At 58.9% G+C, this 19,338-nt stretch overlaps 1 protein-coding gene across 3 annotated transcripts; it reads right to left on the minus strand.

The window, feature by feature from the left end:
* Positions 1–678: 678 nt before the first annotated feature.
* On the minus strand, positions 679–9,936 carry TBXT (T-box transcription factor T; the record flags this gene model as incomplete). 3 transcript variants are annotated; one of them, XM_081140086.1, is made up of 8 exons in its annotated part: positions 679–1,536; positions 3,763–3,892; positions 5,077–5,250; positions 6,915–6,976; positions 7,088–7,149; positions 8,186–8,320; positions 9,049–9,313; positions 9,731–9,936. In XM_081140086.1, the coding sequence occupies 8 exons, from the start codon at positions 9,934–9,936 to the stop codon at positions 1,266–1,268; spliced, it is 1,305 nt and encodes a 434-aa protein (XP_080996212.1). In that variant the 3' UTR covers positions 679–1,265. The 3 variants fall into 3 exon arrangements, with proteins under 3 accessions (XP_080996212.1, XP_080996211.1, XP_080996213.1); XM_081140085.1 differs by having other exon boundaries at positions 5,077–5,253; XM_081140087.1 differs by lacking the exon at positions 5,077–5,250.
* Positions 9,937–19,338: the final 9,402 nt, after the last annotated feature.

A 19,338-nucleotide genomic window follows, 5' to 3' on the forward strand; every position in this document is an offset into this window, starting at 1 on the left:
TGGGGTGCTGGACTGAGCAGCTGGCGTCAGTCAGCGGAGGGAATTTAAACAGTGGCTTCTCCCGCTCCTTTGGGCAGTTTCTGCGCCCTGGTCACCGTGTTCATCCCCAGGGCCGCTGCCTCGCGCACCGAGCTCTCTGGACTGGACCACCTGTAACCCCCAGGAAGCCGAGGTCCGGTTAGAGCAAGGATCCTGCCACTAGGTGGAGGGGTCGCCCCCATCGGGCACAGGTGGGGCTCTGGCCGCTGCTGCGAACACCAGCGGGAAAGATCCTTTACAAGTCCCGTGTCGTTCAACTACTTTACTTTATGAACTAGCTCCGTCGGTTCCTCTTAGGCACTTTCACTTGACGGCGGAAGGCCCACGTTTGTCCTCACGGCGTGAGCACGTCCTTCAGGCTGCCACTCCCCGAGTTCGGCCTCGGCAGCGTTGGCCATTTCAGTCTCTTGAAAATCACTTAGCACCGTTTTCATTTTTGTGGCCATCAGCACGGAGTAAATATAGGCATGTTTCCCTCCCGGCTCTGCCACCGATCAGATGAAATACTAAATTTCACGGCAGACGGAAAGGTCTTTGGGACAAGGCCTTGACCACCAGCTACAACCACCAGCTACAACCAACAGCAGAATCTCGCAGGAAAGGGAGGGGCCTGAATAAGCAGGAGACCACCCGAATGTTGCATATTGCCTTTATTTTGCAGAAAATGCTTCCTGCTGATTGTCTTTGGCTACTTTGTCAAAACAAAAATATAAACAGTTGTAGGTTTAACAATACAAGGGTTCGCTACCTAGGCGCGGACAGGCCCGCTCCCCTGGGCGACCAGGCCGCCTGCGTTTCGGTGAGTCTGCCTTCAACTAGGACATCCCTGCTCCACGGCTCAGCTCCACCGTGACGCCTGCCACCCAAGGGGCCTGACAGCTACTCGAAAGCGAGGAGGAAGGGAATTAAAAGTGTGCCTTCTATCTCGTCAAGGTAGGGCCAGCGGGGTTCGCAAATTTTGAGGCACCAAAGTCACCCACGTGCTGTGACCTTTACGGTGCATCGCGGTGAGTGAGGCCGATCAGGTGGGATTCGCCTGCAGCACGCACATGACCCGGGACACTGGGCGAAGCGCGTGAGGGGGACGCTTGCCTGTGTCAGAGTGGGGACACCAAGGCCTGTTTCCTTCCCCTGACCCAGGAGGCCGCCAAGTGTACCTAGTAGATCAACTGATTCAACACCTGTTGCCACAAAGAAGTCACTGCGTCTTTAAGACACGGGTGTGGTCACATGGAGGGCGGCGACACCGGCGTCCAGGAGGCGATGAGGCAGGCCTGGGCCGCGGCGTCGTACTGGCTGTCGGGGACGTCTGCGGCCACGGTGGCCCCGTCGTACAGCGGGGATCCCGAGGAGGAGGCCGAGCCTGGGTGGGCGAGGGGCGCGGGGTGGGCAGAGGACCCCCGGAAGAATGGGGCCCCCAGCCCGCCGGACATCCCTGGCGACTGAGCGCCCGGCGTAACGGCGCCGTTGCTCACGGACCACAGGCTGGGGTACTGGCTGCAACGGAAAAACAGATGGTCAGAGACGGGAGCAGGCTCCAGGCCGGCTGCCGGACAGGAGCCCCCACCAACCCGGGTCCTGAGGACTGGGGGACCCGGCCTTTCAGACCTGCCGCTCCCGTCGGACCGCACTCTGTCAGCCTGAAGCAGGGTCCCCGGGAGGCTGACCACAGAGGGCCCCGGCGGGCACCGGGCTCCGGGACAGCACTGCTGGGCTTGCTACTCAAGGCTCCAGGACGGGAGCCTTTTGTTCTTGTTCAGAATAAAAAATTCCCCGATGGCCTGACTCAAACGTTCGCAGCAAAGAGGAGCCTAGCTTAGCATCTGTGTTGGCTCCCCCACCGCAGTGGCTTTCAGGATGGAGACAACACCCTCCGAAAACACTGGCCCTGGAAGACAATGGTCCCTCAGAGCAACCCCCACAGGCAGCGAGCCTGCACTCGGAGCTGCGACAGAGACAGGGGCCTGAGCAAATCCCAGCCCATTTTTGTTTTTTATCTTTGCCCGAGGGTATTTTCCCCACTGCTTTTCAGAGAGAGTGGAAGGGAGAGAGGGACACCGATTGGTTGCCTCCCACATGTGCCGACCAGGGCGCGGATGGAGGCCAGAATGGAGCCCAGAATCGAACCCAGGACCCTTTAATCCCCGGGCTGATGCTCTAACCACTGAGCAAAACTGGCTACTTTCGATGCTGTTTCCCAATCCACAAAAGGGGTTGGAGACAGATATTAAGCCCTCTAGCGAAAACCACAGATTTGAACAGCACCGAACTGTGCTCAGACTAAGTTAAGAGACGTCTTTCTCTTAGAGAGGGTCTGTCTAAGGGAAGGAGACCCTGCCCCGCATCGAGCCGTATTCTTCACCCCCGTCCTGTATCTCAGATGGATTTGCATCTGCAGACAAGCCCGCGCTACAGTGAAACGAAACGAGGCTCTGAGGTGCCCGGTTAGAACACGCTGGTACTGAAACGTCAGGGTCCCCGTGACCAGCAGTTGGCGACCTGCAGGTCACCCAGTTCACATGCAGGTGTCTAAGTGACCTCCAAGCCCTTGAGAGTTTGCTACTTTGTAGACAATTAGATTCTTATTATAAGGGAACTGTTTCCTAGGCAAAAAGAATGAAGACTTCGGGCACATTTTGGTATTTTGTTGCAATAAGTTGCATCGCTTTTGAGGTCGAGATAACTTGTCTACAGATTCTCTGAACTGTGAGTCACATGTCCGATCATCTGATGTCTCTGAACTGGTTTCCTCATTGGAAAATGGACTTGACTTCTTGCTGTGTTAGTTTCTTATTATAAGAATCCTATGAAGAAATGTAATACATTTACCAGTCCTCTTGGTTTTTTTAAGCCAGTCTCCTTCTGCATAATTTTCAAGCTAATAAAATGGTCATTATTCTTTAAAAATTACCCAGCATATATGTTAGTGACTTTGATTCTATGTCCACAGAAAAGCCAACAAATGTATAGCCTTCATTTAATAGCTCCTGTCAGAAAAGATTCTGGAAACGTTTCTTCAAAATTCACCTGCTATTAAGTGCAAATTGGCAGTTACAGAACAGTCCCGGGGATGTAAAGTACAGCACAGGGAATTTAGTCAATGATACTGTAATAACTATGTATGGTGCCAGGTGGGTACTAGACTTACCAGGGTGATCACTTCATAAATTATATACATGTCTAACCACAACACTGTACACCTGAAACTCATGTAACATTAAATATCAACTGTAATTGAAAAAATTAAATCTTTTTAAAAAAATTTACCTTCTGACCCTAACAACCCTATAAAGACAGGCTGAGGCTGGGGTTATTTAGTGTGTTTTTCTTTTTTTTATTTTTATTTAAGTGCCCCAGCTAGGAATTGAGCCTGCAACCTTTCAGTGCACAGGACGACACTCCACCAGCTGAGCCACTCCGGCCGGGCTAGTCTCTTTTTCTTAAAGAAATAAGGCTCAGAGTTTGAGACTGTCCATCACAGGCACTAGTAAATGGCAGCGCCAGCACCGGGCCCTGATTTCCTCTCGTTAAGGCCCAGCCCCCGTTCACCCTGTGGGAGGCCCGGTTCCTTCCAGAGCCCAGGACGGAGCAGGAACTCCCAGCCATCACAGGGCCTGGGACCCTGCACGTATCTGGCTAGTGGTCAAACTACACATAAAAACCCCACCACCCACAGGCACCAGAGGCCCCGGGCCCCGCTGCATCACTCCCCACGCACGTTACCTGGCGCCCGCGGGTGGGCCAGCGCCGGCGCCCACGGGAAGCATGCTGCTGTGGGCGGGCATCCCGAGGCCGGGCCAGTTGTCATGGGACTGGAGCATGGACAGACAGGCAGGTGAATTCTCAGAATAGGCTACGGGGTGCAAGAGAGGGTCACCGTCGGTAGGGTCCTCCAAGAGCAACAGGATGCATCGAATTTTACCGGTAACTGTAGCCACCCAACAACGGTGCAAACGCGATGTGTGCCCTTCAGTGTAGAAAATCGCCCACCAGCCTGCTTCATCGGCCAGCCAAGGCTGACTCATTGCCACGTGTGCATGCAGGGGGGCAGGAGTAGGTGCACAGTCGCGAGAGACATTCCCCTGAGTTAATAAAGCTACTGTGATAATCTAACCTGCTTGCCTTTTTCAAGTGAATGACTGTGAACCTACTTTTCCCCACCCTGTATTTGAAACAATATTCCATTAAACACAGGCGTTTTCTTTATTATTAGATCAATAGCTGCCCTGTAGAAACACAATCCTACAATCACTTGATTGAGAATTAATTATATTTTTAAAATAAAAACAAATACCACTTTAACTTGCCTGTCCCCAAAAAATTATTTCTTAAGAATTGAGAGGACTTTAGAAACCATGACTCCAGGCAAAATCTAAAGTAGATCTTTGGCCGCGGGGTTCAGCCTCTGGTTGAACAAGTCCCAGCGACTGTCTCCTTACCAAGTAAGCTCCTTTCATTCCAAGTCGGCTTTAATTGCTTAATTGTTTTATGGTGTTCGTTAGCTTTTCTTCCTTCTGGAGCCAGACAAGATTAAGTCTAGGCATACACGGGTGTCAGAATCAAGAAAGGGGACCTAATGGTCTAGCTTGGTGCTCAGGCACTTGGGCCTGCACCAGGATCAATCACCTGGGGGCTTGTTCAGCTACCTGATGCAAGGAGCCTGGGGTCGGGCCGGGAGGCAGAGATGGTGACCCGGGTCCACACGGGTCCACACTTGGAAAAACGTATGGGCTCGGAGCGAGCCAGGAATCGCTGTGCCTGGCTGGCCAGACCACCCCTTTGGGGAGGTTGGTAAACTATCCAAGCCTGGGCCTGGAGAGGGACCCACAGTGCTGGGGTGCGAAAGCTCGAGCATTGGCCGATGCCCTGGGCACTCGGGGCTCCTGGCTGGGATCTCCTGTGGTCGAGCCAGCCATGGCGTGGACCTGGAGTGAAGGCCCTGTCCTGCCCTCTGGACCCCTGCTGATGCCTCCCTAGGACTGGTTTTCTCACCACCCCCAAGCCCCCCAGGCCCCCGCTGTTTTGACCTAGACTTACTTGCAGAATTGTTCCGATGCGCGTAGGGGCTGGGGTAGGGGGACGGGCGGTGGCTCCTCAGGGCCGGGTACCTTTCGCAGCCGTGCGTGGAGGGAAGTGGCAGGGGACCTCCGAACTGAGGGTGGGGGGTGGCCGGGGGGCACAGTGTGCTGGTTCCGGGAATGAGCCACCCCCCTGCTGTGAGGAAAGAATGCTGAGTAACTGGCACTTGGTCACATCCGTTATTATAGGACAGGGGAGCTGAGCCCAGGGAATTGTGGGTCTTTTGCCTGGAGTCCCTGACGAACTGGGGTTCACGGTGTCACAGCAAGTGTCCAGCCCAAGTCTTAGGGCATCGTGGCAACAGCTCTGCGCTAGAGGCCACAGGGGGACCAAGGTTTCCAAACCCACTGGCACCTGAGAAAACCTGGGAGACCAATGCCTCAGCCAACCCCTGGGCATCTGCAACCACTCGAGCCCCCCCCCCCCCCACCTCTTACAGACTCTTCTCACTGGACCCTCTGCTCCCCCAGGCCGGCAGCCTCGGGCCCTAACGGCTGAGCATGAACAGAATGTACAAACACAAAATTCAGAGCCAGGCTTGCTCAACACACAGGGACGGCCATGCAGGGGGTGTCCCTGCGTCTCCCCATCTGCCGGCTGCCACCACCCCCAGTCACACGGAGGAGCCGCCGGCCTCGCCTTGGGGCACCGTTTCCTGTTCACTTTTTTGGGTTTCAGGCTCACAGAAAATCGCCCCAACATGCCCTCCTCTAAAACTACGGTGTCTTCTCCATTCTTTGGTTTTTTTAAAATAACTTTTTTGTATTTGCTTTTGTTCTAATTCAGAAAAGCCACCTCTAGGGGACAACTACTCTGACTCCAATTTCCAAACCACAAATGACTCTTCAGACAACAGGTAATGAGGGTGCAGACGCACCCACCAGCACGGGCCCATCGCCTGGCCCCTCAGGTGAGCCTTTCACCTGCCACCCCCCGGGACCCATGGGCCACCTTAGCAGAGCTGACTGTTCAACCGGCCAGAAGATAATTTTTAAGGAAGGAAACCAGCACAGAGCACACTGGGGAGAGTGTGCTGGTCCACGCAGCCTCCTGAGGACCCACGCACACTAACGTCTCTCCCTACAGGTGTCCATCATTCACACACCCGAGTCCCCTCCCGGTGTGAACAGAGCCGGACAAAGCTCTCTCTAGGCCGGGGCCCCTTCCTCGGGCTCGGGAGCCCCTCCAGGAAGCTGCCCTTAAGGCAGACTTTGTCCACCCAACCCCGGCGTGTGAACCTGCCCTTCCCACAACTGAAGTCACTAAGCGAAAAACCACATTTGTCCCTAAGCATCGCTCCAAAGATGCTCCTTCAGTTTTCAATCAATCACAAAGGTACAAACCATCCCCAAGTGGATATAAAGAGCTGGGCTCTCCTCCCGCCCAGCACAGCAGAATCCAAAGGCCCACCAAGGTCCCGGCGCCCTGTCCCAGCCCGGCTGGAGCTGCCTGGGAGCAAAACGGAAGCCCAGGCACACTCCGCCGAGGCGTCTCTGTGAAGGGTCCCACAGGCTGGGTGAAGGGTGCCTCGGGCTGGGTGAAGGGTGCCTCGGGCTGGGTGAAGGGTGCCTCGGGCTGGGTGAAGGGTGCCTCGGGCTGGGGGAGCACCCACAGGCCCCAGGTAGAGGTTGGAGACATTCAGCATCATAGGGCCCTGAGCCTCACACAGCAAAGGGTGAGTCTGCCCCCAACCCCACCCAGAATCCCGAGTGCGCCCCAGCCCCAGCCCCAGCTCCTCGCACTCAGCACCCTGGTCCCGAAACGAGGTGCATAGGGCAGAGAGCAGCCAACCGTACATTGGGAGAACCCAGACTGCTGGCCGTCTCCAGGGTCTTCCATCATATCCTTATGGTCGCTTCTGTCAAAAACGTGTGTTGAACGGTCAGAAAGGAGATTGTTCCGAAAATAGTATCTGCAACTATATATATTTCATCTCTCTGCCCAAAAGGGACACTTGGGATTCTCTCACCTCTCCTTCGCATCAAGGAACGCTTTCGCAAATGGGTTGTATTTAATTTTAAGAGCTGTGATCTGAAAAACAAAATATCACATTTACCAGTATATGGATGACTGATAGCCCGGGGATTTAATTTTGCACCAAGAAACCAGGAGGCACCCGTGTCCTGTTTAAATATTTGACTATAATCAGACTTCTTCCTGAGTATATTTTTCTATTTGGGCCGAAGTGGCTGAGGAATTGTACTATTTCATAAAGAACAGCACGTTTGTGGAAAGGTCTTAAATGCGGATTTCCTAAGTGGAATTCGAGAGGAACTGGGCTACTGCTGACAATGCCCTGTGTGCACGAACCAAACAGACAGAGCCCGAGCCGTCGGTCCTAACCCAGGTCTGCTCGGGAAATCGCGACCTGCCCGTCCAGCGCTGGCGGTCAACGCTGACAGCTTCCCCAGCTGCACCTGGACTGACGGGCGCGGGGCAGCACGGTGTCTAGTGAACAATTCCCGCTGCACAGGCGGGCGGCCCCCCCTTCAGGAAGCTTCCTAAATAAGAGCCGCCTCCCTCTCCCTCTCGCTCAAGCCGTTTAAGAAACTCTGTTCTTTCCCTAAATGTTTTACACATCTCTTCCTTTCCAGTGCTTAGTTTCTAGTTTTAAACATTTTTACAGAGAATTACAGGGAAACCGGCTGCACCAGGACTTGTTTTAAACTTTCCTCCCCTGTCCTGGTTATGGTAAATTATTTGAAAAGGCGTTAATTTTCAGTCCAAAGTACACTGATCACGCACACCGTCCCCAGTCCCAGGACCGGCAAGGGAGCAGGGGGGCTGCTAGTGCTGGCTCTGCCCCCTCACCTCCTGCCCCCCCACCTCCTGGGCCCCCTCACCTCCTGGGCCCCCACCTCCTGGGCCCCCACCTCCTGGGCCCCCCCACCTCCTGGGCCCCCACCTCCTGGCCCCCTCACCTCCTGGCCCCCCTCACCTCCTGGGCCCCCACCTCCTGGCCCCCTCACCTCCTGGCCCCCCTCACCTCCTGGGCCCCCACCTCCTGGCCCCCCTCACCTCCTGGGCCCCCCACCTCCTGGGCCCCCCCCACCCCTGGCCCCCTCACCTCCTCATTCTGATAAGCCGTCACCGCAATGAACTGGGTCTCTGGGAAGCAGTGGCTGGTGATCATGCGCTGGGGACCCCCCACCCTCACGATGTGGATTCGAGGCTCGTACTTGTGTAAGGAGTTCAGCATGATCTGAGGGAGACACATCCAGGAGCAGTGACACAGTCCCAGCGAAGATCACAAAACACCCATTTGCCCTGCTCTGCCCCAAGCGGAAAATGCACCCAGGACGCAGAAGCCACCGCAGCGGCTCCGGGAGCCTGCTCTCCCGCTCGCCTGGTGGGCTTCCCTCGGGTGCCGCCTCCCAGGACGGGTCTGGAGAAAGGACTGTGAGAGGCTCCCCCCATCCAGGGCAATGAGCGGCCTCCGTGAAGTCTCCGACCTGGAGAGTAGCCCTCAGGCTTCCCCAGGCGGCGGCCACAGACAACTCTAAACACCTGGGCCAGCCGGCGGCCACTGAAACACCCCGGCCCAGCGACAGTCCTGGGTGAAGACGTTTGCCGAGGACACATTCACAAGTGTGTTCGGAATTCACACAGTAGGCACTGCGGCACCTACTCGCTCTAAGGTGCGGTGTACCACCCAGGGCGATGTGTCCTCTAACCCTGGGAAAGTTGGGGGCTGGAACACCCCAGTTCCCCACCCTGGAGACCTGCCTGAGTCTTCAAGGTTAGGCCCGCGCCCCTCCCTTCCCCAGGTCTTGCTGTGGCCTCGCCCTAAGCAACACTGAAGGCTTATCTGCGTGGGGAGGGGGCCGATGTCCCCTCCCGCGCAAGCAGCCTCTCCCTTCAGACCCCCCCCCGTAGACCCGCGGCCCCTCTTTGCCCGCCGTCGGGCCCTCCCCGGCCCCTCACACCCACCTGGCCCCCTCCGTTGAGCTTGTTGGTGAGCTTGACTTTGCTGAAGGAGACGGGCGCCTTCATCCAGTGCGCCCCGAAGTTGGGCGAGTCGGGGTGGATGTAGACGCAGCTGGGCGCCTGCGGCTCGGGCTTGCCGCCCGGGACCCACTCCCCGTTCACGTACTTCCAGCGGTGGTTGTCGGCCGCCACGAAGTCCAGCAGGAAGGAGTACATGGCGTTGGGGTCCAGCCCGGACACGTTCACCTTCAGCACCGGGAACATCCTCCTGCGAGGGAAGGGGCGCAGCAGGAGGAACTCGGGTCCAACCCGTGGGACCGAAAGCAGAGACCGTGGACCGGAGGCACCCGTCCTGCGGGGCCCCTTTGGGGACTTAGAACTCCCCAGGTGCCCTCCACTCTCCAGGCCTCGGGAGGCAGGGGCGCGAGCACCGGGCGCGCCCCGCAGGGCGGGAGTGGCCGAGGCGCAGCTCGCGGTCCGCCGCCTCCTCCGAGGAGCCCTCCGCCCCAGCCTTCCTCGAATGAAGCCCAGAAGCATGACGTTCAGGGTCTGTTCCCAGCTCGAGTGGAAATGAGCAAAAAGACTTCCACCAGAATTTTAAAAAACAAAGTTGTACAGCGAGGAGCTTTCCCGGCCCGGCGCCCGAGCGCGTGGCGCAGGCCGCGCTCCCCGGCCGCGCACCCACCTGCCGTTCTTGGTCACGATCATCTCGTTGGTGAGCTCCTTGAAGCGCAGCCACAGCTCGCTCTCCTCCAGCCCCACGCGCAGCTCGCGCTCCGTGGGGTCGCCCTTCTCGCTGCCCGCCTGCAGCTCGCTCTCCACGGCGCTCAGCAGGTGGTCCACCCGGTACTGCAGGCTCTTCCCCGCGCTCTCCGCGCCCGGGGAGCTCATCTTCCCCCCGCCCGCCCCTCCCCACCGCCCCCCGAACCCCGAGTCGCTACCCGAGAGCCACCGTCACCCCAGCTGCGGGCCGCCCTTCAGAGAAGAGGGGCCGCGCGCGCCCAGACCCCGGACGGCACCCGGGTCCCCGCACAGACCCGGGAGGGGGAGCGAGCGGAGGCCTGGGGGGAGGGGTGGGGAAGGGGGGGTTGTTCCACTTGAACTCCCTCAAGGCGAGACTAGAGCAGGTCTCTGGGGAGAAAAAACCGGTCCCCTCTCCATAAATAGAGCCCCGGCGGCCGCCGAGGGGGGCGCGGCGGATTGGGCCGCGCGCCCTTTGAAGTGTGGGGACCGCTGCCCATTGGCCGGGGGCGGCCATATCAGACCCGCCGGGAGGGCAGGGAGGCCCCCGGCCAACAATGGATCCCCCGGCTCCCGTTTCAAGTGAGTCAGAGACCCACCCTCCGCGCCCGGCCCAGGCCCTACACCTCCGCCCTCCCCAAATGTTTGCACCTCCATCAAAGCGGCGGGGCGGACCCTGCGGGCCGGGGGAGGTCCGGGAGGTGGGAGGGGCCGGGGGCCCGAGCTCGCCCCGCCCGCGCGCCCGGGAGGGGCTGCGGGGCCGCCCACGACGCTCCGCACCCCCGCGCGCCGCGCCCCCCGGCTCCCCGGGCGCGCACGGACCCCGGAGGTGCGCCGGGCTGATGCCGCCCCGCGGAGCCGCCTGCGCGCGGGCCCGGTGCCTCCGCCCCCCCGGCGAGCAGTGGTGCCCGTCGTGCGCCCCGAAGGCCCGGTTCCCCACCGGACGGCGTCGCCCCAGGCACGGCCCTCGCCCCGCGGCGCTTCGGACGGTTCTACTGACACCTCCGGCCGCGCTGCCGCCTCCCGGAGTCGCGGGCGCCGCAGCCCTCACCTGCCTGGAAGGGGAGGTCCCACGCCCGGAGCCCGCCCACCTGTCGGAAATCAACCAAACGACCCCTTTGGGGAGGTTATTTCGCTCTCCCCGTAGGAGCGGGACTTGGATGCGAGTCCGCGCGGGCGCCGAGGGGGCCCCGAGTTTCCGCGGCTTCGTCGTCCGCTCTTTGCTTTTTCGGATGGGAGGGGGCGGGCTGGGGGGGCGGGCGAGCGGGGTCGGGTGGGTCGGGTGGTCTCCCCGCCGGCCGGCCGCTGCGCCCCGCGTTTATTGCCCCTGGTGAGAACCTCCGCGAGGAGAGCGCAGAAGGTGACAATGCGCGGGAAACGGCGCGACGGGCCCTGGAACAGCCACATTCCTCCTGGAACGGGAGCCGGGAAGGGGGCGGAAGCTGGAGGCGGGAGCGCGGGGCTGTGCGCCTCGGACCCCGCGCCCGCCGCCCGAACGGACGTGCGGCTCCAGCCTGTTTCCCGGTGCTCGCGCTCACGTCGCACCCACTCCCTCGGGACGGGCCGACGCGCCGGGCGGGGCGCCCCTTGCAGAACGGCCCGCGCCCCAGGAACGGGCTCTCCGGGCAGGACGCGGAGCCTGCACCCCGCGTGCGCCCCGCCCCGCCCGGCTCCGCTCCGCGCGCTCGGGGCTCGGGAACTACGGGCAGCGGCTGGCGGAGCAGCGCCCGGGACGCAGGGGGCCGACCCTCCCCGCGCTCCCGGGGCCGCCCCGGGGGCCCTGCTTCCCCCGCCCCCAAGTGGGAACCGAGGGGTCGCGAAGCCCTGCGCCCCTCGCCTGCTTGGAAATGCCCGCGGGGCCAACCCGGGAGGGGGCGTTTCCTCCTGGAAAGAGGCACCAAAACGACCTCATTTGCTCTGGGCACCGGGACCGGACCCCCCTGAGCCCCTTCGCTCGGCTCTTCGAACCCCGCGCTTTGGGGGGTTGTGCGTGAGTCTCTCCCGAGGAGATAAAACTGTCTCAAGTGTCACCTGGCGGCCGCGCACCTGGGATGGGGGGTCGGGGGAGATGGGGGCAACTGGGGGTCCCAAAGCCCGGGTCTGGAATGAAGCTTCCAGTGCTCGCTCTCTGGGCGCTGACGGCTTCGGGGGCGCCTCCCCCGAGCCCAGGGGAACCCACGCGCGGGAGGGTTTCCGCGGCCGCTCTGTGGTTCTGACTTCAGTTCGGCTCCACGCACAAGAGGGGACGCGGCCAAACAGGACGCCCTGGGAAGCGAAGGCTGCGCGTCTAGCCCGCGGGTGACAGTTCCCCCTCCTGCGTGGAAGTCGGGGCGCGAGGCCCAGGCCCCACGTCCGGGACGGGAGCGGCTCCCGGCGCCCCCCGTCTCCCCCAATCCTACTCTCTCCCTCTCCCCTCCTCGTTCTCTGCGCCTCTGTCGCTTGGTTCCCAGGGCAGCTTACAGCCAGGTCTCCCTGGGCGGCTGTGAAGGGTTCCCGGCTGATAGCGGGGCGCTTCCTTGGGGGGGGCAGGCTCCCCCAGCTGCTTTTCTCCCGGGGTCTCTCTCCTGGGGAAGCCCAGCCATCCCGGAAAGAAAGAGCCCTTACATTCCGCCGGGATGCAAGTGGTCCCTCCAGAATAGGGGGGACTTCCCCAAAATAGGGAGAAGAAATCCCCCCTTACCCTCACACACACCCCAGTTCCCAGAGAGGCAGTTTCCCCGCCCACCCCTTTCTCTAGCAGCAAACCCCTCTCCTGGGCGACCTGGTGTCCGGTGTGGCGACAGGCTCGTGGCCAGCTGAGCGACACAGCTCTCGGTCCCCTTCCTCTCTGGGGATGGGATTTGTGCTCAGTGTAGAATATTATATATAGTGTGAAAATAAAAGCCTCAGGCACCAATCTCTGTTCCCAGTTCCGTGCTTTCCTTGCCTTTTCTCATCTGTGCTCCCCGAGAGCAAGTCACTTCTGCCACCGGTCAATTCATCCGCCCCTCCCGCTGAAAGAAACCCGGTGAAGCTTATGGTGTTTTAAGTTGGACCATACGGTTCTCCAGGCTCCGTAGCACTGAACTGTTTCAAAGGCCGTGGCTGTTTGGGCGTCTCTGGTTTGTGGAAAGAAAGAAGACTTGCTTTTTTAAGTCTTTTTCTGGGGACAGTGGCCCAGCTTCACTGTGGCTGATCGATCGCTGTGGCCAGCGGCCGTGGCCTGGAGCCCCGGACGAGCCGTCCCCTGAACTGCAGGGGACACAGTGGACTTTGGGGGCTGGAAGGAAGGCTCAAGACCAAACCCACCCTCCCCAGGCTGTCGGGGCCCCCGAGCCACCGGCTTTATCACACAGGACAGTGTAAGTTTTCGTGACAGGTGTTCACACATTAAAAACAAACAAGCTAGTGACAGGCCCATGTTTGAGATAAGTGACATTTTTCCTGGAAACTCAGGGCCAGGGCTCCGGTCTCTGGGGCTAAAGGCTGCAAAGGAGAAATCTGGGTCCCTGACGTGTTTGGGGGGGGGGGTTTGAGCGTTTTCTGCCTGGATACCTGGCAGGCAGTTCAGTTTCCTCTTGTGTGCAGGTGGGGTCTGTGTCCTGGCGCCTCTTGGGACCAGGGGGGCCCGTAGCGGTCTCCTCAGCTATGGCTGCTGTGTGCCCGCCCAGCCGGCCGGCCTCCCTGGCCGTGGCCTCTGCTCCCCGGCCTGAGTGCCGCGCCCGCTCTGTCCCTCCAGCCTCCAGGGCTCCGTCCCCTGGACGAAGTGCCGTGAAGTGTTTTGTCCCTGCCACACTGTCCATTCGCCTCCGTGTCCCTTTGGGGTTTTTCTGCCTCCGGTGCAGATTTTATGTCCTTTCCAGCTTTGGTTTCCTGACCATCCTGTTTCCTCCGTGTCCCGAGTGGCCTCCTCCGGGTGCCCCTGGCGCCCCATCCTGCCCCCGAGGCTGCTCCGCTTCTCAGGGGCTGTGGTTTCCGCGTCCTGCCGGGAAGGCCCTGCCGCCTTCTGTTCGTCTTCCGGCTCCCGTGGTTTGTTCTCTCCCGGGGCTGCTTTCCCTCTGCCTCCTATCTACGACCCTCCGCCTGTACCCCGGGCACTTGGCTCCCCGCCACTCCCTTCTCCCACTCCTCTTAAAGGGGGGTCACCCATCCTGCCCCGGGGGCCGCTGCGGGGGCCGCCCTGTCACGAGGGGCAGGGTGTGAATGACGGACACAAGCCCCCAGCCAAGGTGGGGACTCGCAGGTCCCTGCAGTGGCCGGGCTGCAGCCAGCCTGAGACCTGAGGCGCCGCAGGAGGCACCTGGACACAGGGACAGAGCGGTTTCTCAACACGGGACTCGGCGCCCGCCCTGCTCATTGCTGACGACCAGGAGCCGCGGGAGCCGGCCTGGCCCCTCTCGGTCAGCACTCCCGGGTCACTCGTCAGTGTCCTGCAGGTAGGAAAGGAAGGGTCCCCTGTGGACACTACACAGAATGAGACCTAAAGAGTGAATGAGCCCAGGTTGCGGGCTCCATCCTTGGGGGGGCGTGCAGGAGGCAGCTGATCGATGACTCTCTCTCATCATGGATGTTTCCCTTTCCCTCTCCCTTCCTCTCTCTGAAACCAATAAAAACATATATATATATATATATTTTTTTTTAAACAAATTAATAGACGTGAGCTCTTCTGAGGCACACAATGAAGGTGAAGGGGGCAGGAATGTCATCGTCATTTGAGGCTTAAAATTACTCAAGAAATCAAAGCTGGGGCTCTACCCAGCCACTGAATTAAGGGCTCTATCTGTACCTTTCCTGAGCTTGTTCTCTCTACTTCTCTGCACCTTCTCCGTGCCCAGACCTGGGAAATCAAGCGGAACGTGGAATCTCAAGTCTGTAGAAAGAACGTGGAAGTCAGTGCCGGCAGGAGCACGCTTGTACATGCGTGTGCTGAGCAGCTCCAGCTTCCGCAATCACTGTGCAGCAGGCAAGGTCACAGTATATCCAAAACCACAAGGTTGTGACAGAGAGGGACTGGTACAGCCAGGTTGGAGCTCAGCGCTCCAGGGACCTGACATGTGCAGGGGAAGCCGAGAGCTTGGGGCTGGGGGCCCAGGGCAGAGGGCAGGGTCCCAGCCCGGGAGGGCGAGCCCACAGTGAGCAGCACGGCTGGACCGGACATGAGGACACGTGGAGACAATGGAACTAGGGAGGCAGCCTGCGGCGGGCGTTATGCACCCGACTCTGGAGCGAGATGAGAAGACAACTAGAGAGTCAACTTTTAATGACAGTGGGCACCCAGCGGACAAGCTGCTCACTCACTAAGATCAGGCGGGATGCTGGGACCCAAGGCCCCGCCTGGCAGGAAGCCTCGGGAGACGGATGGGCTGGGGTGGGGTAGGGGAGGAAGGGGGTGGGTCGGGGGCAGCAGGCAGGCGTGGGCCCAGCTCTGGGCAGGCGCCCCTGTAGAAACCCCCATGCACACCACAGAGGCAAAAACCAGCCAAGGAGACCGAGGGTGGGATCAAAGGTCAGGATATTCGGGGACAGCTGACCTGGGGCAGGGACAGGGGAAGGCAAAGGCAGAGCCCAGCAGAAACCTGCCCCTGGGCCTTGGAGGGGAGGAGGCTGCAGCTGGGGGGACGCGGGGAACGGGACAGTGACAGACAAGGGCCTAGGCTGGGCTCCGGGGCATCTGTTGGGAGGAAGGGAGGGAGGAGCTAAGATCGGACCAGACTGATAGTAAAATCCAGACAAAGGCGAGGGCTCGCACGTCGGTGAGAAAAGATTCCCATCAGAGGTTCCCACCCGCCTTTTCCAGCTGAAAACAAGCCCCGGGGAGGGGGCCCCTTTGGACTCAGGATTCGCACATCCTACTGCCTGACTCACGGCTGCAGGGTGCACGCAACTTGCCCCGGCCCAGGGCACAGGAAGGCGGCAGTGACTGTCCTGGGCCTATTCTCGGCAAGGGCCGGTGCCTGCCTTGTCCTCTGGACCAGGCCCCCTGCCGGCGGGGCCTCCCCTCTTCCCTGGGCAACCCAGGCTCCCAGAGCGGGTGGCAGCTGGATTTCTGATTTGTCTTATTTTACATGCAGTTCGTTTCCACTCGCCTGGAAGGGACATGCTGCAAAGTGGAAACGAACCAATTTCTACCTGCCGCCCATATTCGGACGTTTATGAAAGGGGTCTGGTGTGTCCCCCGCGCGCTGGGGAGGGGGACGGGTTGGCTTACCCCCTTCTGAAATCCGGAGAAGAGGTTTGTAACGTAAAGGGCGGCAATGTACTAGTAGCTGCCCAAGGAAAGTCCTCTAAGCAGCTTGCAGTCCAGTCGGAGATGCTGGTAACCAGCGGTCAGCAAAAGCCAAAGGGTGTTTACGCCTCAAAACATGATCCCAACCATGTCTCCAGGGGACCCTGTGGAAGTCAGTCTCAGGAACCTCTCCCTTTAAAATTTTCATAATCAAATCAAATGTCGATGAGAGAGGCAGAGAGGTGGCGACCGCAAGGGCACAAAATTGGAGATATTTAATCCCCTTAAACAAAGGAGTTCGCTCTCTTGTGCTCCTGCGCTTTCGGGACCGTGGGACTCTCGTTGCCGGGCTCGCTCTCCCGCATCCACCCACGCGGCCCACGGGCATGCGGACCCCTCAGTGGACTAATGGACTGTAACTGGCCTGATGCTGAACTGGCCCCGACTCCAACATGGGATGGAAACCTGGACACTGGCTCTGATTTTAGCTCCACCGGAACCCCAGCTACCTTCTTCTATGACTGGACTAAGGGAGATGGGACTTTGGAAACGCAGAGATGCAATTCCATGCAAATAAAGGTCACTCATGCTCCTGGTTGAGTCTCAGAAAATTCTTTTTCTCGAGATGTCATAAGGACCCCACCCCCAGAACCCAGTGGGGAAAGGGACACCCCAGTTTCTCTGATAAAACCCCTGCTCCTGCCATTATCCTGGGAATCACCATCTCTTCAGGCTGCTGACCCATCTAATTCTTCGGCCCCGAAATCCCCGTGACAGTCACCCCCCTCCATGGCAGCAGAGCTCACCCTCTCCCCTGGGCAGCGTCACCCAGAGCAGCTCTGGCCAGAAGCGGTCAGCCCGGCACCGGCTCTGAGCACAGCCTCCCAGCCTGGGCACCTGCTGCCTCCACTCCCACCTGGTTTGCGCTCCGACCTCCAGGGAGCCCGTCCTCTAACCCTCCCTGGAGGAAGGACAGGAGCCAGCACAGCAGGTGCGGCCCATCCCGGGGGGCGGGGCGGGCGGGGCACTGCAGGCTTGGGGGGGGCAGGCTCACCCTCAGGGTTCCAGAAGCTCAGCCCTAAAGAAAAGAAACAGGCTTCTCTTTAAAAATTGTATTTCAATTATTTTTTTCTATACATAAGCTCTGAAAATAGTGTTAATACCAACGTACATTTTTCTACACATATGATTTTTCCACTTTTATTGATCTTCCTGATAATTTTTTTTGGATCACAGACCTCCTTAAAAATTGAATGAAAAAACAACAACCCAATGAATCTTCTCTCCGGCAAAATCATATGTATATAATCATATACAACATATTGTAAAGGGCTTGCATGAAGTCCCTTGTATTATGAGTCTTGCATTAAGTGCCTCGTTTGTCAGTGAATTTCCCCATTCAGCGGCTCTCCCTAATGGTTTCACTTTTAAATGTTTTGTTGCATACGTGTCCACACTAACCAATATCCTTGCCTCCGTTCCTGATCAGATGAATCCACGAGGCTATTGTATCTCAAACTGGACATTTTGACCACCGGGGAAACCGTGGCAGTGTTCTTCAAAGTTCTGGAAATAAAGTATATAAATTTTAGATTACCGTCTCATATTCAATGATCCTGCTTTGGAGAGTCCTGAGAGCCACAGATATTGGCTAAATGAGACAGCGTCTGCTTCTAGCAAGACAAACGAATCTTCACCAAACCAATTATCTGAGAAATAAAAGCAAATCACTATGAACGAAAGCATGTGTGTGTGTGCATGGCTGTGTGCGTGCATGGCTGTGTGCATGGCTGTGCGCGTGCATGTGTGTGCACGGCTGTGTGTGTGTGTGTGTGTGTACACACACGTGTGTGTTTGCCTGCAAGCCTGTGCATGTATGTGTGTGCAGGAAAAACAATCTCACTGCAACTTGCATGAAAAGCCAAACAGACAAGGACTCATGATTGCACACCTGCTGTGTGTGTTGAAGTTAGTGTCTAAAAACATCTATAATTCAGTGGAATCTGACGGCCACCCCGGAACAGACTAGAGGAGAGTTGGGGTCAGATCAACTTGTCCTGTCTTCGGTAATGGGCCTACCCCAGGTGCCCAGAATGGCCTCCGTGATATTTTCCGGGAGCAGAAAGCAGGGCCAACTAGCAACGGGCAGGAACTCCGACTCCTTCCAGTCACCGGCAGGCAGGGGGTGTGCCCGGCTCACCCAGGCTCTCTGAGGACCACCTGCCCGTGCTAAGCTGCATTTATGGAAGAAGGTAGATGGTCACACTCTCTCCAAAATCAACACTGAACTCCGTCCTCTGGTCACCACATCAAGACCCAGAATGGAAACGCAGCTCAGCATGAATGCGACACTTGTCATCCTTAATCCTGATGGTGGGCACAGCTTACAGGCAGCCCTCCCACAGGCATCAGGACAGCCTTGTGCACTCTCAGCCAGCTCCCCCCGGCCCCTTGCCCACGCCCCCCAGATCTAAGACAGAGCCTCACTGTGCGGCCTCCAGGCCAGGACGACACCAACCAGACCTCCGGCCTGGCCCTCCGGTCCACATCTGGCACTGGCCGCTCCTCTCCAGCAGTCAGCTCGGGTAGCAGCAAACTGAGAAAAGCAAACAGAAGCGAGCTGTGAGGCTTGGCACCCCCTGAACACACAGGCTGCTGGTAGGATGCCCTCAACCCGTCCCTCGCTGGAAGCCCCGGGCTCGTGTTCATCGAGAAAGAGCCGATGGTGGCCTCGTGAAGAGAGCGTTTGCAGACCCCACCCTGTGGGCGCCCCTGCGTGGACGAATTCTGTGGGCTTCGCATGAAGCACATGGGACCCACCCATTAGGAAGACAGCCCATGAAACTATATATTTTTTTACTCTAAAATGGGCCTAAACCCTGAGAGTTTGGGGCTTAGGAGCCCCCGTGGCTGAAGGGCTGCCTCCTGAAACAGGTGACCATTCATCCCCCTGGCCACGGCTGGCTGGGGACACAGCGCTCACCTGCCCTCCGGGCCTGTTTTCTGACCTGCAGCCCTGAGCGATCATGTAAGTACTCAGAGGTCCCGCGCAGGACAGAGGGACAGGCACATCCGTGGAGAAGCTTGCGCAGGGTGGGAACACAGTCACACTCACAGCTGCTGCTTCTCCCTCAATGCTGCTCACCGTCAACATTTGTCACCGCGCTGTCTCCCCCTCCCGTCAGCTGCACCCTGGGCTGCTGGGGCACGATGGGGACAGAGGTGGGAGACTGTCTCTTGTGGGGAATTCCCTCCAGGAGGCCGGGGACCTGTGGGTTACCTTTGGGTCAAACGATGGACCCTACAGTGACAGTCACAAGGATGTCCCTCCACATACCTGCCGTGGA

The sequence above is a fragment of the Miniopterus schreibersii genome (assembly GCF_964146895.1).
Source record: "Miniopterus schreibersii genome assembly, chromosome: 6".
Lineage (NCBI taxonomy): Eukaryota > Metazoa > Chordata > Mammalia > Chiroptera > Miniopteridae > Miniopterus > Miniopterus schreibersii.